Source organism: Equus przewalskii, chromosome 5 (genome assembly GCF_037783145.1).
Source record: "Equus przewalskii isolate Varuska chromosome 5, EquPr2, whole genome shotgun sequence".
Lineage (NCBI taxonomy): Eukaryota > Metazoa > Chordata > Mammalia > Perissodactyla > Equidae > Equus > Equus przewalskii.
In genome coordinates this window covers 26,966,356-26,985,949 of record NC_091835.1, presented here as the reverse complement: position 1 = coordinate 26,985,949, position 19,594 = coordinate 26,966,356, and the positions used below count along the sequence as shown (strand labels likewise).

General features: G+C 50.0%; 1 protein-coding gene across 4 annotated transcripts in view; it reads right to left on the bottom strand.

The window, feature by feature from the left end:
• The window catches only part of ING5 (inhibitor of growth family member 5), a 26,725-nt gene that overhangs the window by 6,065 nt on the left and 1,066 nt on the right, over positions 1-19,594 (bottom strand). For all 4 annotated transcript variants that reach the window (XR_011540217.1, XR_011540218.1, XM_070620320.1 and 1 more), the window contains exons 2-7: positions 18,180-18,251; positions 12,847-13,013; positions 11,234-11,345; positions 10,975-11,068; positions 402-537; positions 157-218 (exon numbers count right to left, since the gene is read on the bottom strand). Coding sequence is in view for 2 of the 4 variants with exons in the window: in XM_070620320.1 (XP_070476421.1) it covers positions 157-218; positions 402-537; positions 10,975-11,068; positions 11,234-11,345; positions 12,847-13,013; positions 18,180-18,251 (643 nt within the window). In the remaining 2 variants the exon portion in view is untranslated. The remainder of the gene's footprint in view (positions 1-156; positions 219-401; positions 538-10,974; positions 11,069-11,233; positions 11,346-12,846; positions 13,014-18,179; positions 18,252-19,594) is intronic.

Sequence of the window (19,594 nt, the reverse complement as noted above, 5' to 3'; positions counted from 1 at the left end):
ACCAAGACCGGTGCCATGACAGGGGACCAAGTTCCCAAGGCCACGCTCAGAGTGCCCCAGGCCACGGTGAGGAAAGTCCCACCAGGCCAGCCACATGGCCCAGTTCTGGAGGGAAGCAGCGCACTCAATACCCACGGGCCAGGGACACATACTGACCATTTTCCTTTGGGTTTCGTGGTCAGGTCCACACAGGCGAAGTGAAACCACTCGATGGGACACTGCAAGGCGAAGGGAAGAGGCACAGTCAGCACTCTGCGTGCTGGGTGTGCCAGACACACAGAAAGACAGGAGCCGCCCCACCCCAACGAGAGAGCGGGCATCCCACAGGCGGATGCCGCAGCTTCTGGGTTTCCCACCACGCGTCCTGCAGCCATACCGCCTTGGCACGCCCTGACACTCACATCTGGATTGTCACAGCCTATCATCTCCCCGTAGGACACCTGGTGGCACAGGCAGTAGGTGGGCTCGTTTGGGTCCACAGGCATGTCCAGCACGTCAGAGGGATGCACGGATAGGATGGTGTCTGTGAACTCAGACCTGCGGGGAAACAACAGCAGTGAGCAACAGATGGTGGGGACGTATTGCCCCCCGCAAGGTGCCAGACAAGGACATGGGGGTGTGGAGGCGGTGAAATGGCATGAAGTTGGAAGAGTGCTCACCACATAGCATAGGGGTCCAGTCTAGGTCCCTCCATCTGGACAGGACCTGCTGCCTGGGCTCCCCGCCCACGGCCCCAGACAGACCCTCCTGGGGGCCCTCTCCCGCCCAGAGCAGCACACATCACCACCCACCCACAGACAGGTGGCAACATGTGAGAACCCTGGCTGGGTCCCAGTCCAGACGGGTCTAGGCGTCTGATCGGCCCTGCCTTCACCAGCTCTCCCAGTATCTGCACCTCCTCCCACGAGAAGGGCCAGCATGTCCCCATCACATGTTCACACGGCAGCTTCGCCCCATGGCACCCACCCGCTCCCCTCACCCTCCCTCAAGCTCTAAAGCTCAGGAGCCCACCACACCTACTCAGCTGCCCACCCACCAGCGGGCCCACCTCTGACCGCACGCCAGTGACACAGGCCTCTCGCACTCCCCCACCCCCACAGCACCCCCCGGGGCTCAAACCAGCGCTGGCCGGAATCCTGCCCTGCCCGCACCACCCTCCAAATCTGCTGCCGGCAGCCCTCTGCTGAGCGAGAGGGAGAGGGAGCACAACCTGCACCTGGGTTACAGGGAAAGGACTGGGGGGAATCCACTCTTAAGGATTTCAGCACTTTTCACATAAAGCTGCAAGCTGCAGACCACTATAGACACTATGACCCCGTCAGCACAGAAACAAAACCTGCCCTACACCCCTCTCCAAACCAAGAATACACACGCGCATCAAACACGTCTGTGACAGCGAGCAACACGAGGACGGCGGCAGCGCAGGCCCCCAGCGTGAGCACAACCCCCGACCCGACCTCCGCTCCCCATGTGAGCACCGCCCACGAGGCGCTGGGCCAGTGTGCCTTCCCCTTCGCAGGTAATCCACTTCTGTCTCTGCGGACAGACAGGACTTTCTCTTTGTATCTGAAGTCCGGGAGCGTCACACAGACGTGCCCTGGCCCACATGCTTTCAACACTGCTTCAAGCAAGTCACAAGCAGTCCTTGAGGCTGGGACATGGTTCCCTGGCTTTCCATGGCCACCCAGAGTCCTCGCCCCAGCCTGACACTCTGCTTCTCACCGCCCCCCGGTCTCTGTCCTGCCCTCAGCGGCCCGGGTGCTTGCCGCGCATGCTCCTTGCAGAGCCTCCTGGGAGCCACCCACGGACACACTAGGGACACTCTCTTTGTGCTGCTCTCGCTTCTCTGCACTGACGTCACAGCTGTTCTGCGGTTCTGCCTGCAAAACTCAACCAAACTTTCGCACCTGGAGCTGCCACTTGACCTGCACCCGTCACCCCCAGTACAGTGGCACTGGCCAGACCCAAGCGGCAGCAGGAGAGGCTGGAAAAGTGGAGGGGACCACCTGGCAAGGATACCAGCCAGCCAGCAAGGAGGCTGGGGACTGCCCCTGCCTCAGCTCTCCAGTCTCACCAAGGGGCTCCGGGGTGGGAGGGCGGTGCGCGCTGCTGCTACCCCAGAGGAAGCAGGCAGGAGGTCACGGGGAGCCCCCTCCCATGCCTGAACCCCACACTGTGCTTCCCAAGCACTTCAGGGAGCCCCCCAGCTGGAGCAGCTGCTCGGCCAAGCTTTGGGATTCCAGGGCCTGCAGGAGGAACTGCCCCTGCGTCCACACACACGTCCTGCTGTGCCACAGCAGCCCTGGCCGGGCAGGTCCCTGGGACGGTGACAGTGCAGTCAGGCAGCCTCGGCCAGCAGGACTCCACAGATGGGCCAGGGTGACGTCTGTGAGGTCTGCGAACATGCCACCCTAGGAAGGCCCTCCCTGCCTGTCTCAGGGGCGCCCTTCAGAGTCCCCCAGTGGGGAAGACAGAACCTGCAGCAGGCAAGGTGCTCTGAAAACCACAGCAGTACCCAAAAGTGGGCTGTGAGGCCCAGAGCAGATGGGACAAAGCAGGCGTACAAGAGCTCCCAGCCTGCATGACAGGCGCTCCCCGCCAGGCCTCAGCGCCACATCCTCAGAGACACACCACCCTACACCCACCTGCAGGCAGGCCAGGGTTGGAGTTCATCGGCCTTTTCCCAAGATGCTCTTTCTGACCCCAGCACTGCCCTCGCATCCCCCGGAGATGGCATGCAGGGCACCCAAGCTCAGATGTCAGAGCCAGATTTCAAGGCAGGCCTTGGTGCCCCTCACTTCAGCCGGCCTCTCTGGCCAGTCCCGACAACAGAAAAACAGGACAGTGACAGCACTGCCACTCAGGGTGGCCATGGAGAGGAAATGGATTCACACAGAAGCACCAGGTCCAGCCCAACTCGCCAAGGCGCTCCCCAAACGTCACCACCTGTGACATTCCCCTTCTTGTCTGTGGCTGCAGCCAGCCCAGCAGGAAGGCCGGGGGCGGGGCCGAGCCACTGGCCTCCTCAGCACTATCAGGCAGCGGTCAGCAGCGCACACACCATCACGGCCCAGTCGGGGGAAAGGCTGCATGCCCCGGCCATCTCCAGTGCATCTGCAAAGATGGCTGCAAGACATGTGGGTCATCCCTGAGGTCTCTGAGGCAGGCCAGGTGCACAGCCCTCAGGGAGCTCCAGCCACACCAGGCAGCTGGAGTCTTGTTCCCTCCGAGAGGACCGGGGGTGAGGAAGACACGAATGAGAAGGCCTGCTCTTCCCCAGGAAAGACGAGGTGTGCCTTCAGGTCTGAGCAGGAAGGAGCAGGAAGACTCATAACTCTGCCAAACCCAACAAATTGCTAAAACCACATTTCAAAGACGCACAGCCACCGGTACTTCAAGAGCCAACACACACGGCAGCTGAGACCCCACAGTCCACTTACTGAACCTGAGGGCCATGCAGAGGCGGCAGAGCGACAGGAAGGCAGAGCGCGGATTCTGGCTGCGTCCTCGGGGAAGGGGCCTGCCTCCGACACAGCAGCCCCCCTCCAGGACTTCGCTGACTGTGGAAGCAGCACGAGCAGGAGGCGAGAGAAGAAAGCTAAACATCGCCCAAGCAGTGACCAGCCCCACAGGCAGTCTCTCAGGAAGCCAAAATGGACTCTCCCAGTTCTCAATCAAGAGCCAGAGAGGGCCTTGCCTCTCAGCCTTTGACACCAGAGGGGGACTGGGTCCGAGTGAATGGGCACCCAGCCTCCACCTGCTCACCCTGCCTGGACCAGAGAGGGGCAAACTCCTGCGGAAGAGCGGGAACTCCACTCTCCATGGTCCTCTTATTCCTAAGGTCAGACAGATGATAAAACAACTATGTGACGTGAAAGGGCAGGAAGATGTGACTGATAATCAAGAGAAGAGCTGGCTAACAGAAGCAGATGCATGGATGACCCAGATGTTAAAATCAGCAGGCTTTAAATAACTTTAAATAGTTATTATAAAGAAATTATGAAAAGATGGATGCAAATATGGAGACTTTTCAAATAGGAACTAAAATCTATTAAAAAAAAAGGAATCAAATGAGTGTTCTAGAACAGAAAGCAATTAGATATGAAATTAACATTTATGATCTCATCCATCTGTAACTGACACAGCCTAAGTGTTCACACAACAATCAGGAACCAAATATCCACCATAAGGCAGATGCTTCCAGTCACCTCTGAAGTAGTCTCATGTCCCGGCAGCTCTACAGAACTTTGGCCTAAACGAGCACACACACAAGACGATGCGTTCCCAGTCAGAGAGGAGGCTGAAGTCCCTGGAGCAAATGAGGGGGAGCACTGTCTAAATGCTCACTGAAGATGCACCATCAAGATTTTATGTCTTAACAGCAAAATCCAGACTCTGGGAAACTTTACAAGTCAAATGGTCTGGGTGTTTCAAAAGGAAAATTGTGAGGAAAAGACAAGGATGGAGAAAAATTTATATATTAAAGAGACTTGAAGAACATACCTAAAAACTAAAAAAAGAAAAAGACTTCTACTTCTGACCATGACAGACTGACAGGTACTGAACCTGCCCTCCTACTGTGACCAACTAGAAACCTGGACAGAAGAGATAAACAACTGTCTTCACACACTGGACAGAAGGCAGCCCAGGACTACCACCCTGAGAGAAGGCACACAAAGAAGGCGAGACCATGGTCATCCGGGCTTTCTGCCTGGAGGTACTTTCCACACTCCAGTCCACGGAGAGGAAAACCGCACAGAGCACGAGTGTCTGGAGCAGAGGAGGGAAAACTCAAAGTTCAGGGAGGGCGAGGCTGCTGGAAGTCTGCCAAGTAATCTACTTGAGGTGTTTGTTTGTTTTAAAGATTTTATTTTTCCTTCTTCTCCCCAAAGCCCCCCAGTACACAGTTGTATATTTTAGTTGTGGGTCCTTCTAGTTGTGGCATGCGGGACGCCGCCTCCACATGGCCTGATGAGCAGTGCTACGTCCGCGCCCAGGATCCGAATCCTGGGCTGCTGAAGCAGAGCGCACGAACTTAACCACTCGGCCACAGGTCCAGCCCCTCTCCTTGAGTTTTTAGCTAAAAACTAAGTTGCCTGTGCACAGGGTGAAAATCCACGAGGTCAGGCAGAGAAACTGGAGCCGTGAGCTGGACAAGTCCCAGAGCTCAGTGCAGGCTGGATGATGTTGGAGTTCCAGCCGAAAGGCAGAGGCCTTGTTAAACACCAAGGCACTCAGAAGAGAACCCAGAAGGTCACACCTTAGCAATAGGGCTTAACCCAGCCGGGAGCAAAGGCGGCCCTGACCCAGGGTTGGTAAAATCTAGCCTGCAGTTGGCTGCCTGTTTCTGTAAATACGGTTTTATTGAAACACAGCCACATCACTCATCTATGTATTTTCTGTGGATGCTTTTGATATAAAACAGCAGAGATGAGTGGTCACAACAGAGACAACATGGCCTGTGAGCCTAAAATATTTTCTGTCTGGCCCTTGAAGAAAAGTTTTCTACAAAGGTTAAAAACAAACCGACAGAGGATGCAGCTCACTCATGGGTGATTACTGACCAAAAGTTTAAAAATAAAAAAATTCAAAACCCATTAAATGAAGACAGCAAAATCCAGATACTCAACAACATAACATTCACACTATCTAGCATCCAATCAAAAATTATTAGATGTGTGAAGAAGCAAGAAAATGTGACATAATCAGGAGAAAAATCAGTCAATTAGAAATAATGTGCCAAATTCATGAAGTCATATACATTAAATATGTATGGCTTTTTGTATGTCAATCATACTTTAGCAAAGTGGTTTTTAAAAAAGAAAAAGAGAAACCTGGAAATAATATAGACAGAATCAGAAGAGAAGGTCTTTAAAAAAAGCTATTGTAAACACACACATTCAAAGATACAAAGGAAAATATGGATGTAATAAGAGAAATGGAAGAAACAAATAGAATTTCTTGAGAAGAAAATGTCTTAAATGAAAATTGACTAGAGGAGATTGAGAGTAAACAAGAAACCAAGAAAGGAAAGACTTGAAGATAAAGTAATAGAAACTATCCATTGGGAGTGGCCTGTGGCGTAGCAGTTAAGTTCGTGTGCTGTGCTTTGGCGGCCGGGGATCACAGGTTCAGATCCTGGGCACAGACCTAGCACCGCTCATCAAGCCATGCTATGGCGGCATCCCATATAAAACAGAGAAAGATTGGCACAGATGTTAGCTCAGTGACAATCTTCCCCACCAAAAAAGAAAAGAAACTATTCAAACAGAAGCATAGAAAGAAAAATGCTGACAAAAAAATAAGCGGAGCCTCAGGAATCTGTGGGAAAATTATCAAGCTAACACACATGTAACTGGAGTCCCATATTTTCCAAATTTGATGCAAACTGTAAACAACAGTTCCAAGAAGCTCAATGAGCTCCAAGCAGAATAAACATACAAAACCCACACCAGGACACATCACTTTAACATTTTGTTAAAAATCAAGTTGCTACATGGAAATTTTAGAAGCAGCAAAAATAAAGCCACTTACAACAGAAGAACAAAAATAAGAATTATCACTAACTTCACATCAGAATCAGTACAAGATCAAACACAATGGGACATCTTTAGTGCTGAAAGAAAAAAAAAGTCAACCTAAAATTCTATATCCAACAAAAATATCCTTCAAAAATGGAGATGAAATAAACACATTTTCAGAGAAACAAAAACTGAGAAAATTCATCACCAACAGCAGACCTGCACTAGAAAAAATGTTAAAGAAAGTTCTTCCTTTAAAGAGAAATGAGGGGCCAGCCCGGTGGCACAGCAGTTAAGTGCGCACATTCCGCTTCGGCAGCCTGGGGTTCGCCGGTTTGGATCCCGGGTGCAGTCATGGCACTGCTTGGCAGGTCATGCTGTGGCAGGCATCCCACATATAAAGTAGAGGAAGACGGGCATGGATGCTAGCTCAGAGCCAGTCTTCCTCAGCAAAAAGAGGAGGACTGGCAGCAGATGTTAGCTCAGGGCTAATCGTCCTCAATAAATAAATAAATAAAGAGAAATGATACCAGATGGAAATTTGCATCTACATAAAGAAATGAAGGGTACCTGAAATGGTAAATATATGGACTGACTATACAACTTTTTCTCAATTTTAAAATCTGTTTATGATAATCAATGGTTTAGACCTAAAATAGTAACAATAATATATTGTGAGGCTCATATCATATGTAGACGTAAAAGTTTTGACAATTGCACAAAGGACGGGAGGCAGGAAATGGAAGAATACTCATGTAGGTTCCTACATTAAACATGAAATAATATATTATTATTTGAAGTTCATTGAGGTAAGTTAAGGATACAGGGTGTAGACATTAGAACAGTCCTTAAAATAGAATCCTAAAAAAACATGTGATAGTCCAAAAGAAGACAGGAAAGGAAGACATGGGACAGACAACTAATAGCAAGATGGTAAATTTAAATCCAACCATATCACTAATTACGTTAAATCTGAATAGTTGGGGCTGGCCCCGTGGCCGAGTGGTTAAGTTCACGTGCTCCGCTTCAGTAGCCCAGGGGTTCGCAGGATCGGATCCTGGGTGCAGACATGGCACCACTCGTCAGGCCATGTTGAGGCGGCGTCCCACATGCCACAACTAGAAGGACCCACAACTGAAATATACAACTATGTACCGGGGGCTTTGGGAGAAAAAGGAAAAATAAAATCTTTAAAAAAAAAAAAATCTGAATAGTCTATTGTGGTGAAAATGCAGAGAACATCAGACTAGATAAAAAAGCAAGATCCAACTATTTGCTATTAATTTAATTGTGATTTTTAAAAACCTAAATGTGTATGCACCACCAAATAACAGAGCTTCAAAATACATGAAGTAAAAACTGACAGAACAGAAAGGAGAAACAGACAAATCCCTAACTAGAGTTGAAGATTTCAACACCCTTCTCTCGGTAATTTATAGAACAGGTGAACAGAATATCAATAAGGTATAGAAGACTAAACGGCACTATCAACCCCGCGACCCACCTGACATTTACAGAACACCCCACCCAACAGCATGATGATACACACGCTTTTCAAGTGCATACGGACCATCCATCCCCAGCGATCTACCTGACATTTACAGAACACCCCACAACAACAGCATGATAATACACACGCTTTTCAAGTGCATACGGACCATCCATCCCCAGCGACCTACGTGACATTTACAGAACACCCCACAACAACAGCATGATGATACACACGCTTTTCAAGTGCATACGGACCATCCATCCCCAGCGATCTACCTGACATTTACAGAACACCCCACAACAACAGCATGATAATACACACGCTTTTCAAGTGCATACGGACCATCCATCCCCAGCGATCTACCTGACATTTACAGAACACCCCACCCAACAGCATAATAATACACACGCTTTTCAAGTGCATACGGACCATCCATCAAGACACACCATAACCCCAACACAAGTCTTAATCAATCTCAGAGGATTTTAATTATAGAATGTTCTCTGATCATAGCAGAACTAAATTAGAAACTGAAATCAGAAAGTTACCTGGAAAATCCCAAATTATTTGGCAGCTGAAAAACACACTTCTAGACAAGCAATGGGTCAAAGAAAAGTCACAAAAGAAATTTTAAATATTTTGAATGGAACTGAAATAAAAACACAACATTTCAAAATGTGTGGGATGTAGCTAAAACAGTAATCAGAAGAAAATTTATAGCTTTAAATGTTTATATTAAGAAAGAAAGGGGCCAGCCCCGTGGCCTAGTGGTTAAGTTTGGTGCACTCCACTTTGGCAGCCTGGGTCCAGTTCCCAGGCATGGACCTACACCACTCGTCAGCAGCCATGCTGTGGCAGCATCCCACATACAAAACAGAAGAAGATTGGCACAGATGTTCACTCAGGGTGAATCTTCCTCAAGCAAAAAGAGGAAGATTGGCAACAGATGTTAGCTCAGGGCTAATCTTCCTCAGCAAAGAAAAAAAGAAGAAAAAGAAGAAAGGTATGAAATAAAATGATCTAAACTATTTCTACCCTAAAGAGCTGGAAAAAGAAAAGCAAAGTAAATCCAAGTTTAGGAGTAGGGAATTATAATAAAGATATGAGTGAAAAACAAGTGAAACAGAAAACCAACAACCGAGAAAACACAAAAATCAATGAACCCAAACGCTAGTGCTCTGGAAAGATCAAGACAAAATAAGAGGAGACACAGATGACCAATATCAGTCTGAAAGAGTGGCTATCAGCACAGATGCTACAACAGCAGAAGGATAACAGTGTAATTCTATGAACAACTTCACATCAATAAAAATGACATCTTCCATGAAATAACAAATTCTTTGAAAGACGCATATTACCAAAACTGACTCAAGAAGAAACAGAAAGGTTGACTAGTTCCATAAGTAAAGAAATGGAATACAGCATCAAACTGTATACTCAAAATGAGAACATTTTATTGTATGTAAACTATCCTTAATAAAGTTAATTTGAAAGGTTAAAAAAAACCAGCAAGACTAAACTATAGTGTCCAGCAATGCACACATGAGGGACAAAACTATGAAGAAAGAACAGAAATAAACACTACCTGAGTTTGGATGGTGTTCATTTGGGGCAGAGCAAGGTGGTTATGATTTTGAGGGGCACATGCGAAGGCTTCTGGCAGCAGTGGTCACAGACTAGGCAATGGTTACAAGGCTGTGCCTCTTATGGTGATTCATTAAACCACAAGCTTGTTTCGTGTGAGATTCTGCATGTGCGTATTGCTTTCCAATACCAAAGCAGTATTTGGGCCTTTTTTTTGGTGAGGAAGATTGGCCCTTAGCTAACATCTGTTGCCAATCCTCTTTTTGCTTGAGGAAGACTGTCGCTGAGCTAACATCAGTGCCAATCCTCCTCTATTTTGTATATGGGACGCCTGCCACAGCATGGCTTGATAAGCGGTGTGTAGGTGTGTGCCCGGGATCCGAACCCACAAACCCCAGGCTACTGAAGCAGAGAGCGTGAAGTTAACCACTAATGCCACCGGGCCGGCCCCTGTTTGAGATTTTTTTTTAAGGTTAAAGTTTAAACACCAGGTTTAAGAACCAAAACTTTTCCCTTTTGTTTGTCAAGAACTACTCTTCTGGGGCTGGCCCCGTGGCCGAGTGGTTAAGTTCGCGCGCTGCGCTGCAGGCGGCCCAGTGTTTCGTTGGTTCGAATCCTGGGCGCGGACATGGCGCTGCTCATCAAACCACGCTGAGGCAGCGTCCCACATGCCACAACTAGAAGGACCCACAACGAAGAATATACAACTATGCACCGGGGGTCTTTGGGGAGAAAAAGGAAAACACAAAGTCTTTAAAAAAAAAAAAAAGGACTACTCTTCTGAGCTTTCCCCATAACTGTCAGAGTCACATCCAGAGAAGCCACATGGATTTTCCTACTTTCTCTGTAGTCTAAGTGTCACTTCTGTGAAGCAACACTACCATATCAGGTGGGAGAATGCTTTAAATGAAATATTCTCGAGTTCAAGTTAAACGACATGTATATGTAATAAATGTAGTCACAATTTAATAATGAGTATATCCCAAACACGTATTTATATAGAAAATGATCGACGGATACATATTCAGCTACTAAAGAATGGCTTGGCTTCACCTGTCAATCAACATTATCACGTCACTCGAGAGGCAGGACACACAATGACGAAGAGAATGGGTTCTGGAGTCAGACTGTGTGGTGCGAACCCAGCTCTCCCGCACACTAGCCATAAACCTCGGGCAGGTTACTGTCCCTGGGAGCCCCCGATCCTAACGGGGCTCACCACAGGCTGCTGTGGGGATGGCGGACCTGACATGTGTAGAGCGCAAAGAGCTACGACACCTGGCACGTGGTGAGCACTTCCTCGGGGTTAGCTGTTACTGCTGCTTCTAGATCCCAAATAAACACTAATGGTGTTCTTTGGGGAAAAAGAGCTCTTACCCTCCTTTATGCTTCTTCTTCTTTGGAGTGTCTTCTTCTGAGGTCCTCCTGCCGCGACCCCGGGAGCCTCTTTTTTCTTTCTGACCTCGACCTTCTGAAGGACAATGAAGACCCCAGTTATTTTCAAGAATTTACTAAAGGAGGACAAGGTTTACCTAATGTGATAGTTACCATAATGTTCCTGATACATTTATCAGACAAAATTCTTCAAAACTCCATAGTTAACAGTACCAAAATAAAGAAAAATTAACAGACTTGCTTTTTAACCCTCGTCCTCCAGAGCTTTCAAAGTCACTGCCCTCCATCTTGTCCTTCAGATCCGCTTCGAAGCGCGCCAGGTCTGCATCGAGCCTTCGAATGTGCTTATCCACCTGAAAGGAAGGAGGCTCACAGGTCTCACTGAACACACAACGCCTCAGGGATCACAGACGCGCTGGAAGCCAACCAGGAAGCACTTTCTTGCGCTTTGAGGCCTCGATCAATAAAGCTCTGCTAACACGGGGCCCACTCTCTCCAAGTTTATGCAAGGGTCTTTTTCTTCCCACATATTTCGACACCTCAACAGAATAAATCCTAATCAGGAAAAGCCATGAAGGTAGGCAATCATGAGAAACAGAGTGTGAGATGCAACAGGATAAAGGGTGAGGGCATCTGATACTGAATCCTACTTTAAAAATCTGAAGAATGTAGGGGCTGGCCCCGTGGCCGAGTGGTTAAGTTCGCGCGCTCCGCTGCAAGTGGCCCAGTGTTTCGTTGGTTCGAATCCTGGGTGCGGACATGGCACTGCTCATCAAACCACGCTGAGGCAGCGTCCCACATGCCACAACTAGAAGGACCCACAACGAAGACCACACAACTATGTACTGGGGGGCTTTGGGGAGAAAAAGGGAAAAAATAAAATCTTTAAAAAAAAAAAAAATCTGAAGAATGTATAGGTTTTTAAACTATTCAACTACTAAAGAGTGGCTTAGCTTCAACGGTCCGAAAAAAAAAAGAAAACAGAAAATGACTCTAACACGTCAGGTGTAAGAAAGGGGAGGCAGGACAGCCAGAGCCACCAGCAGCAGTAACCGCTGTACTACTCCTGAGAGGAGACCTTCCCACTGAGAAATCGCAAGGACTTCACAATGAATGGCCACAGCGGGTCCCTCTATCCAGCTGGCTCATGACCATCAACCAACGCTGTACGTCATGGTCCGCAAGGGAGGGGCGACGGTACCCCTCCATGTCTGGGAATGAACTACAATCTTCAACTTCCTTATGCATCAGAGAGAAACTTGTCTAAGGACAACTGATCAAACCTAACTATTTAGAAAACAGGCTGCTTACCCTAAAGGCACCGCACATTGGGGCACCGAAATCCCAAATATGAACATTAAGTTCTCCTTCTAGAGTGTTCTTCTTTGGATACAACTTAATTCAGGTTTTTAGGAAATTGTCCGTTTTACTGGGGGAGGCGCAGGAGGGAGTGAGCAGGTGGCAGCCTGCGAAGACGGCAGTGCTTCATGACCTCACAGGCGGTGTAGGACAATGGCTGTGTGCCACCGCAGGGGCCCCAAGGGAAGCCTCCTTGAGAGGAAACTAGACAGAACAAATTCTAAGACTTTACCTAAAGGTGACAAGAGCACACACTAAAAAAATATATATAAAGACGAACAGCTCCCCCAAGCAAACAAACAAGTAGAAAGAGCCCCAGGTGAAGGACACACGGATTTGTACTTTCTCTAGAAGCCTCACCCTATCAAAGCCTGACCTCCGTCTCGGACACACCATTTCTGAGCAGTTTGGAGAGGCCTATGGCCCAGGCCCCCCTCAACCCTCCCAACCCGCCATCCCAGGCCTCCCCAGCCCCACCCCACATCCCCTCCTCACCATCTCATAGGTCTGCATGGCCAGCTGCACCTTGTCATCGCTGTACTCCTTGCACTTGCTGTAGGCGCTCTGGATCTTCTGCAGGTGCTCCACACGCTGGTCTGGAGAGAGAGTCTTCACCGTGGAGATATACTCAGCAGCCAGGATGTCGATCTCTGCTTTCTTATCTGATAGAGAAGTTGTTGAAAAGCTAGTCCTTGCATGAGATTCCACTACACGCTCACTACACTGGCAACAAATAAAGCCTGAGAATACCAAGTTCTAGCAAAGAAGTGCCTGACACAAACTCTGAAACACTGCTGTCGGAGCACAGCAGGCACAGCCTTTCGCAAACACGATGTGATCCATGGACATGTGCACCATGGAGGTGTGCATCCACGGAGGAGTGTATCACGAACGTGTGTATCACAGAGGTGTACATCATGGAGAAGTATATCACGGAGGTGTAAATAATGGAGGTGTGCATCCATGGAGGAGTGTATCACAAAGGTGTGCATCACGGAGGTGCGCATCCATGGAGGAGTGCATCATGGAGGTGTGCACCATGGAGGTGTGCATCCATGGAGGAGTGTATCACAGAGGTGTGCATTACGGAGGTGTGCATCCATGGAGGAGAGCATCATGGAGGTGTGCATCCACGGAGGAGTGTATCACAGAGGTGTGCATCACAGAGGTGTGCATCCATGGAGGTGTGCATCATGGAGGTGTGCATCCATGAAGGAGTGTATCACAGAGGTGTGCATCGTGGACATGCGCAACATGGAGGTGTGCATCCATGGAGGAGTGTATCACAGAGGTGTGCATTATGGAGGTGTGCATCCATGGAGGAGAGCATCATGGAGGTGTGCATCCACGGAGGAGTGTATCACAGAGGTGTGCATCACAGAGGTGTGCATCCATGGAGGTGTGCATCATGGAGGTGTGCATCCATGAAGGAGTGTATCACAGAGGTGTGCATCGTGGACATGCGCACCATGGAGGTGTACATCCATGGAGGAGTGTATCACAGAGGTGTGCATCACGGAGGTGCGCATCCATGGAGGTGTGCACCATGGAGGTGTGCAGCATGGAGGTGTGCAGCATGGAGAAGTGCATCCATGGAAGAGCGCATCATGGAGGTGTGCAGCATGGAGAAGTGCATCCATGGAAGAGCGCATCATGGAGGTGTGCACCATGGAGGTGTGCAGCATGGAGGTGTGCATCCATGGAGGAGTGCATCATGGAGGTGTGCACCATGGAGGTGTGCATCCATGGAGGAGCGTATCACAGAGGTGTGCATTACGGAGGTGTGCATCCATGGAGGAGAGCATCATGGAGGTGTGCATCCATGGAGGAGTGTATCACAGAGGTGTGCATCCATGGAGGTGTGCATCATGGAGGTGTGCATCCATGAAGGAGTGTATCACAGAGGTGTGCATCGTAGACATGTGCACCATGGAGGTGTGCATCCATGGAGGAGTGTATCACAGAGGTGTGCATCCATGGAGGAGAGCATCATGGAGGTGTGCATCCATGAAGGAGTGTATCACAGAGGTGTGCATCCATGGAGGTGTGCATCATGGAGGTGTGCATCCATGAAGGAGTGTATCATAGAGGTGTGCATCGTGGACATGTGCACCATGGAGGTGTGCATCCATGGAGAAGTGTATCACAGAGGTGTGCATCACGGAGGTGCGTATCCATGGAGGTGTGCACCATGGAGGTGTGCAGCATGGAGGTGTGCAGCATGGAGAAGTGCATCCATGGAAGAGCGCATCATGGAGGTGTGCACCATGGAGGTGTGCAGCATGGAGGTGTGCATCCATGGAGGAGTGCATCATGGAGGTGTGCAGCATGGAGGTGTGCAGCATGGAGGTGTGCATCCATGGAGGAGTGCATCATGGAGGTGTGCACCATGGAGGAGTGTATCACAGAGGTGTGCATCACAGAGGTGTGCATCCATGGAGGTGTGCATCATGGAGGTGTGCATCCATGAAGGAGTGTATCACAGAGGTGTGCATCGTGGACATGCGCACCATGGAGGTGTACATCCATGGAGGAGTGTATCACAGAGGTGTGCATCACGGAGGTGCGTATCCATGGAGGTGTGCACCATGGAGGTGTGCAGCATGGAGGTGTGCAGCATGGAGAAGTGCATCCATGGAAGAGCGCATCATGGAGGTGTGCACCATGGAGGTGTGCAGCATGGAGGTGTGCATCCATGGAGGAGTGCATCATGGAGGTGTGCAGCATGGAGGCATGCATCATGGAGGTGTGCATCCATGGAGGAGTGCATCATGGAGGTGTGCACCATGGAGGAGTGTATCACAGAGGTGTGCATCACAGAGGTGTGCATCCATGGAGGTGTGCATCATGGAGGTGTGCATCCATGAAGGAGTGTATCACAGAGGTGTGCATCGTGGACATGCGCACCATGGAGGTGTACATCCATGGAGGAGTGTATCACAGAGGTGTGCATCACGGAGGTGCGCATCCATGGAGGTGTGCACCATGGAGGTGTGCAGCATGGAGAAGTGCATCCATGGAAGAGCGCATCATGGAGGTGTGCACCATGGAGGTGTGCAGCATGGAGGTGTGCAGCATGGAGAAGTGCATCATGGAGGTGTGCACCATGGAGGTGTGCAGCATGGAGAAGTGCATCCATGGAAGAGTGCATCATGGAGGTGTGCACCATGGAGGTGTGCATCCATGGAGGAGTGCATCATGGAGGTGTGCATCCATGGAGGAGTGTATCACAGAGGTGTGCATCACGGAGGTGCGCATCCATGGAGGTGTGCACCATGGAGGTGTGCAGCATGGAGGTGTGCAGCATGGAGAAGTGCATCCATGGAAGAGCGCATCATGGAGGTGTGCACCATGGAGGTGTGCAGCATGGAGGTGTGCATCCATGGAGGAGTGCATCATGGAGGTGTGCACCATGGAGATGTGCATCCATGGAGGAGTGCATCATGGAGGTGTGCACCATGGAGGTGTGCAGCATGGAGGTGTGTATCAAGGAGGAATGCATCATGGAGGTGTGCATCATGGAGGAGTGCATCATAGAGGTGTGCATCATGGAGGAGTGCATCATGGAGAAGTGTACGTGCGTCCATGGAGGAGTACGCCATGGAGGCATGCATCATGGAGGAGTGCATCATGGAGGTGTGCACCATAGAGGTGTGCAGCATGGAGATGTGCATCCATGTAGGAGTGCATCATAGAGATGTGCATCAAGGAGGACTGCATCATGGAAGTGTGCATCATGGAGGAGTGCATCATGCAGGAGTGCATCATATAGGTGTGCACCATGGAGGGGTGCATAATCGAGGTGTGCATCATGGAGGAGTGCATCATGCAGGAGTGCATGATGGAGGAGTGCATCATGCAGGAGTGCATGATGGAGGAGTGCATCATAGAGGTGTGCATCATGGAGGTATGCATGGATAGAGGTGCGCATGATGGAGGTGTGCATCATGGAGGTGTGCATCCACAGACGGTGCATTCATGGAGATGTGCAGACGTTATAACCAGGGCAATATGCCCAAGACAGTCCCAGAGTAGGACTGCTGTGCCAGCTAGTACTCATTGTGCCCTCTTTGGCTCCCAAGAGTCCCTGTCTGAATAATAAATTATGTACCCACTCTACCTATGACCTGGCATGCTACTACTAGGTACATCCTCTAAAGATTTACACACCAGGATACACACAGGAAAACCTTCCTAAGTGCAGATAACAGAAAACAACCCAAACATGCCATCTACAGTAAAACAGATAAATAAGCTGCAGCCCACTCATACAACAGAATGCCCAGCAACAAAAGGAACCAACTGCTGCCACACGGGACAACACGGAGTATCCCACAAAAGGTGACACTGAGTGAGACCAGGAAGACTCAGAGGAAAACACAGCGTATGATTCCACTGATACTAAGGGTGGAAACAGACACAACTTGTTACTCCACTGCTGCAGGTGGAATCTCAGGGGGCAGCCCCTTGTGGGAGTGGCGTCCGCTCAGGAGGGTCAAACAGGGCCCCCAGGCACCAGAGGCTCCATTTCTCCATCTGGGGAGAGGATCACCAGGTGATATTCGTTAAGCAATCTGTAAACATTTATGCTTATTTCTGAAGGTAAATGCTGTATTTCACAATAAGAGAAGTCTCGGCACCCTTTAGGCGGGACGCTACACCTTAGTGAAAAACCACGGCTATTCAATCTTGCAAAGCACGTGCCTGGCACAATGAATGAAAAGTCACCCCCACCCAAGGACATCATCATGGAGTGCAAAACCTTGGGGACAAAGAGAACAGCCCAAAAGCTCCTAAGCAGGACGATAAAAATGACCACGAACAAAGGGTGAGGAATCCACAAGGCATCAGATTTCTCAAGAGCAAGAGTGGAGCAAGGAGACAACGCAGCAACACCTCCACATTCTGAGGGACACTGCCGGTCCGTCTGGAACTCTATACCCAGTCAAACTACTAACTGACTAGGAGGCTGGGAGAAACCTGTCTTGAGACGCACAATGTTATAAGAAGTTTACCTTCTCACGCACTCTTTCTCAGGAAGCTACTGGAGGAAAGGCTCCTCTGAAACAAGTGGGCAAATCAAGAAAGAGGACGCTTACAAGGGAGGAAACAGGGTCCTGCACCGAAGAGGAGAGGAGGGAGAGGCCAGGACAGCTCAGGGCAGCACCTGTGCTGCAGGCCTAGAAACAACCAGCCCAGACGGGACCGGCAGGACAGGGGGCTCCAGGAGAGCCATGTCCGTGGCAGCAGACACAGAACTGCAGAGAACCTGGTGCAGCAGACACAGAACTCCAAGAAAACCACAGTCATTCAGAAAAGGCCACGTAAGCACAGCATGTGGTGTGGCTCAGTTGTAAACTACCTACACAGCGGTCCCAGGGAAACACTATCACCAGTCCACACCGCCTCAAGTTCTAAGCCGTACACCAGGAGATGGGGGCGTGAGCTGGCGGGGTGCAACGGGAAAAGTAAATCTTCATTTTCCGTAACAACTAGGTAGACAAAATCTAAAACTGAAGGAAAATAAAATAAGAAATAGCAGCAAAAACATGACTTTTAGAAATGGCAAGTTAAACATCAAGAGATCAGAAAGTGCTATCTATTTAAACTCGGCACACATAGTCAGAAAACAGAAAATTTTTTAAAGGAAAGAAAAGGTAACGAACGTTTTGACTGCAAGGAGGCGATGATGGCATAAAGATGGGACGTGAAGATGTGTGAGAATCCAAGGAGCTAAGCTTGATCTTAAAGTGTCAGCTCTCTCTCTAAGACACCTCCCAGTGCCCAGAGCCGGGCCGCAGCCCACCGTGCCGGCCCCCTGAGCCCACCTTCTGTCCTCTGGTCCAGCTCTCGCATCAGCTGGAAGTTCCTCTGAAGTTCGCAGGGAAGGTTCTCGATACCTGAAACACGGAGACATGTACTTCTCAGTGGCAGGACGACATCTGCCTTCCAGATTTAGACTTCCTAAAGTCTACAAATAGTAAGCCCACTTTGTCTTCTGTTCCTGTTAGGGTTTGCGGAGGAGAAGGATTAAGGGATCTTTGCTGAGGGACACATACCAAACACTGAGAATAGGCTGACACGCTTCAGAAGTGGTCAGAAGCTCGGGAAGTTAGAGGTGAACTTAGAAAGGAGCTGTGAGCACAGGCAGGGAAGATGGCCCGAGTGGCTCCTCCACAGGCATTCCCCCTGCAGATAACCCAGCACCGTGAGCAAGTCCAAACCCTAGGGTGCTGCCTGATCTTCCCTCCACCTGACTCTGAACTCCAGTGCATCAGGTAGTGCAGACCAGCACGTCTGGTAGAACTTGATGCAAGGATGGAAATGCTCTCTCTCTGAGCTGCCCGATACAGCGGGCACTGGCACATGGGCTGCTGAGCACTGAAATGGGGCTAGGATGACAGAGGGACTAAACTTAATTCTACTCAAGTTTAATTAATTTGAAGTTGAACAGACCACGCTGGACAGCGCAGGTCGAGGACCCCACCCCACGCTGCTTTCCTGTCTGCACTGTCATCCTCCTAGTTCAGGCCAACCTCCCCACCCACCTGCATGGCCACAACACGCCCGACTGGGCTCCTGCGTCCAGTCCTGACCGCCCTCCACTCTCCCCAGGTGCAGGCGATCATTTTAAGAGCTAATCCAACCTTACAAAGCTGCCACTTAAAGCCCCAGTGCGTCCCAGCTCACCCAGAGGGTGAGACGAACTCCCTCCACAGCCTCCAGGCTCCCCAGTCCCCGCCGCTCTGTCCCACTTAGGGCTCTGCAGGCCAGTGCCCCCTGCTCACACCCCTGACTCTCTCATGACCTGCTGGCCTTTACAGACTCCGACTGCTCCATCTGAGAATAAGTTCCAGGAAAATGGGGATCATGCTTGCTTTCCTGGCACACAGCAGGTGCTCAAGGAGGGAGAAAGCCTCCATTCCCAAGCCTTCACACCGGGGCCCTGAGCACGACAGAACTCACATTTCTGAAACCCTCTTTATGGGGTGCACTGGACAGGTACCAGGATGAAGGGCAAGCCACAGTGCTCCCCAACAGACATGTGGGTGCAGGCCTCTGGTGACAGTGGCAGGGAGGAGCTTCTCCTCCACCGACAGCAGAACAAATGGCCAGGATGGGGCAGCCCCTTTGGGGATCCCCACAGTCTCCCACAGAGCAGGGTCTCACTCTCAGCTCTCAGCAGCCTCAGGTGGGGCTCTGGGCAGCCAGGCCTGAGTGACCGTAAATACCCGCAGTGCAG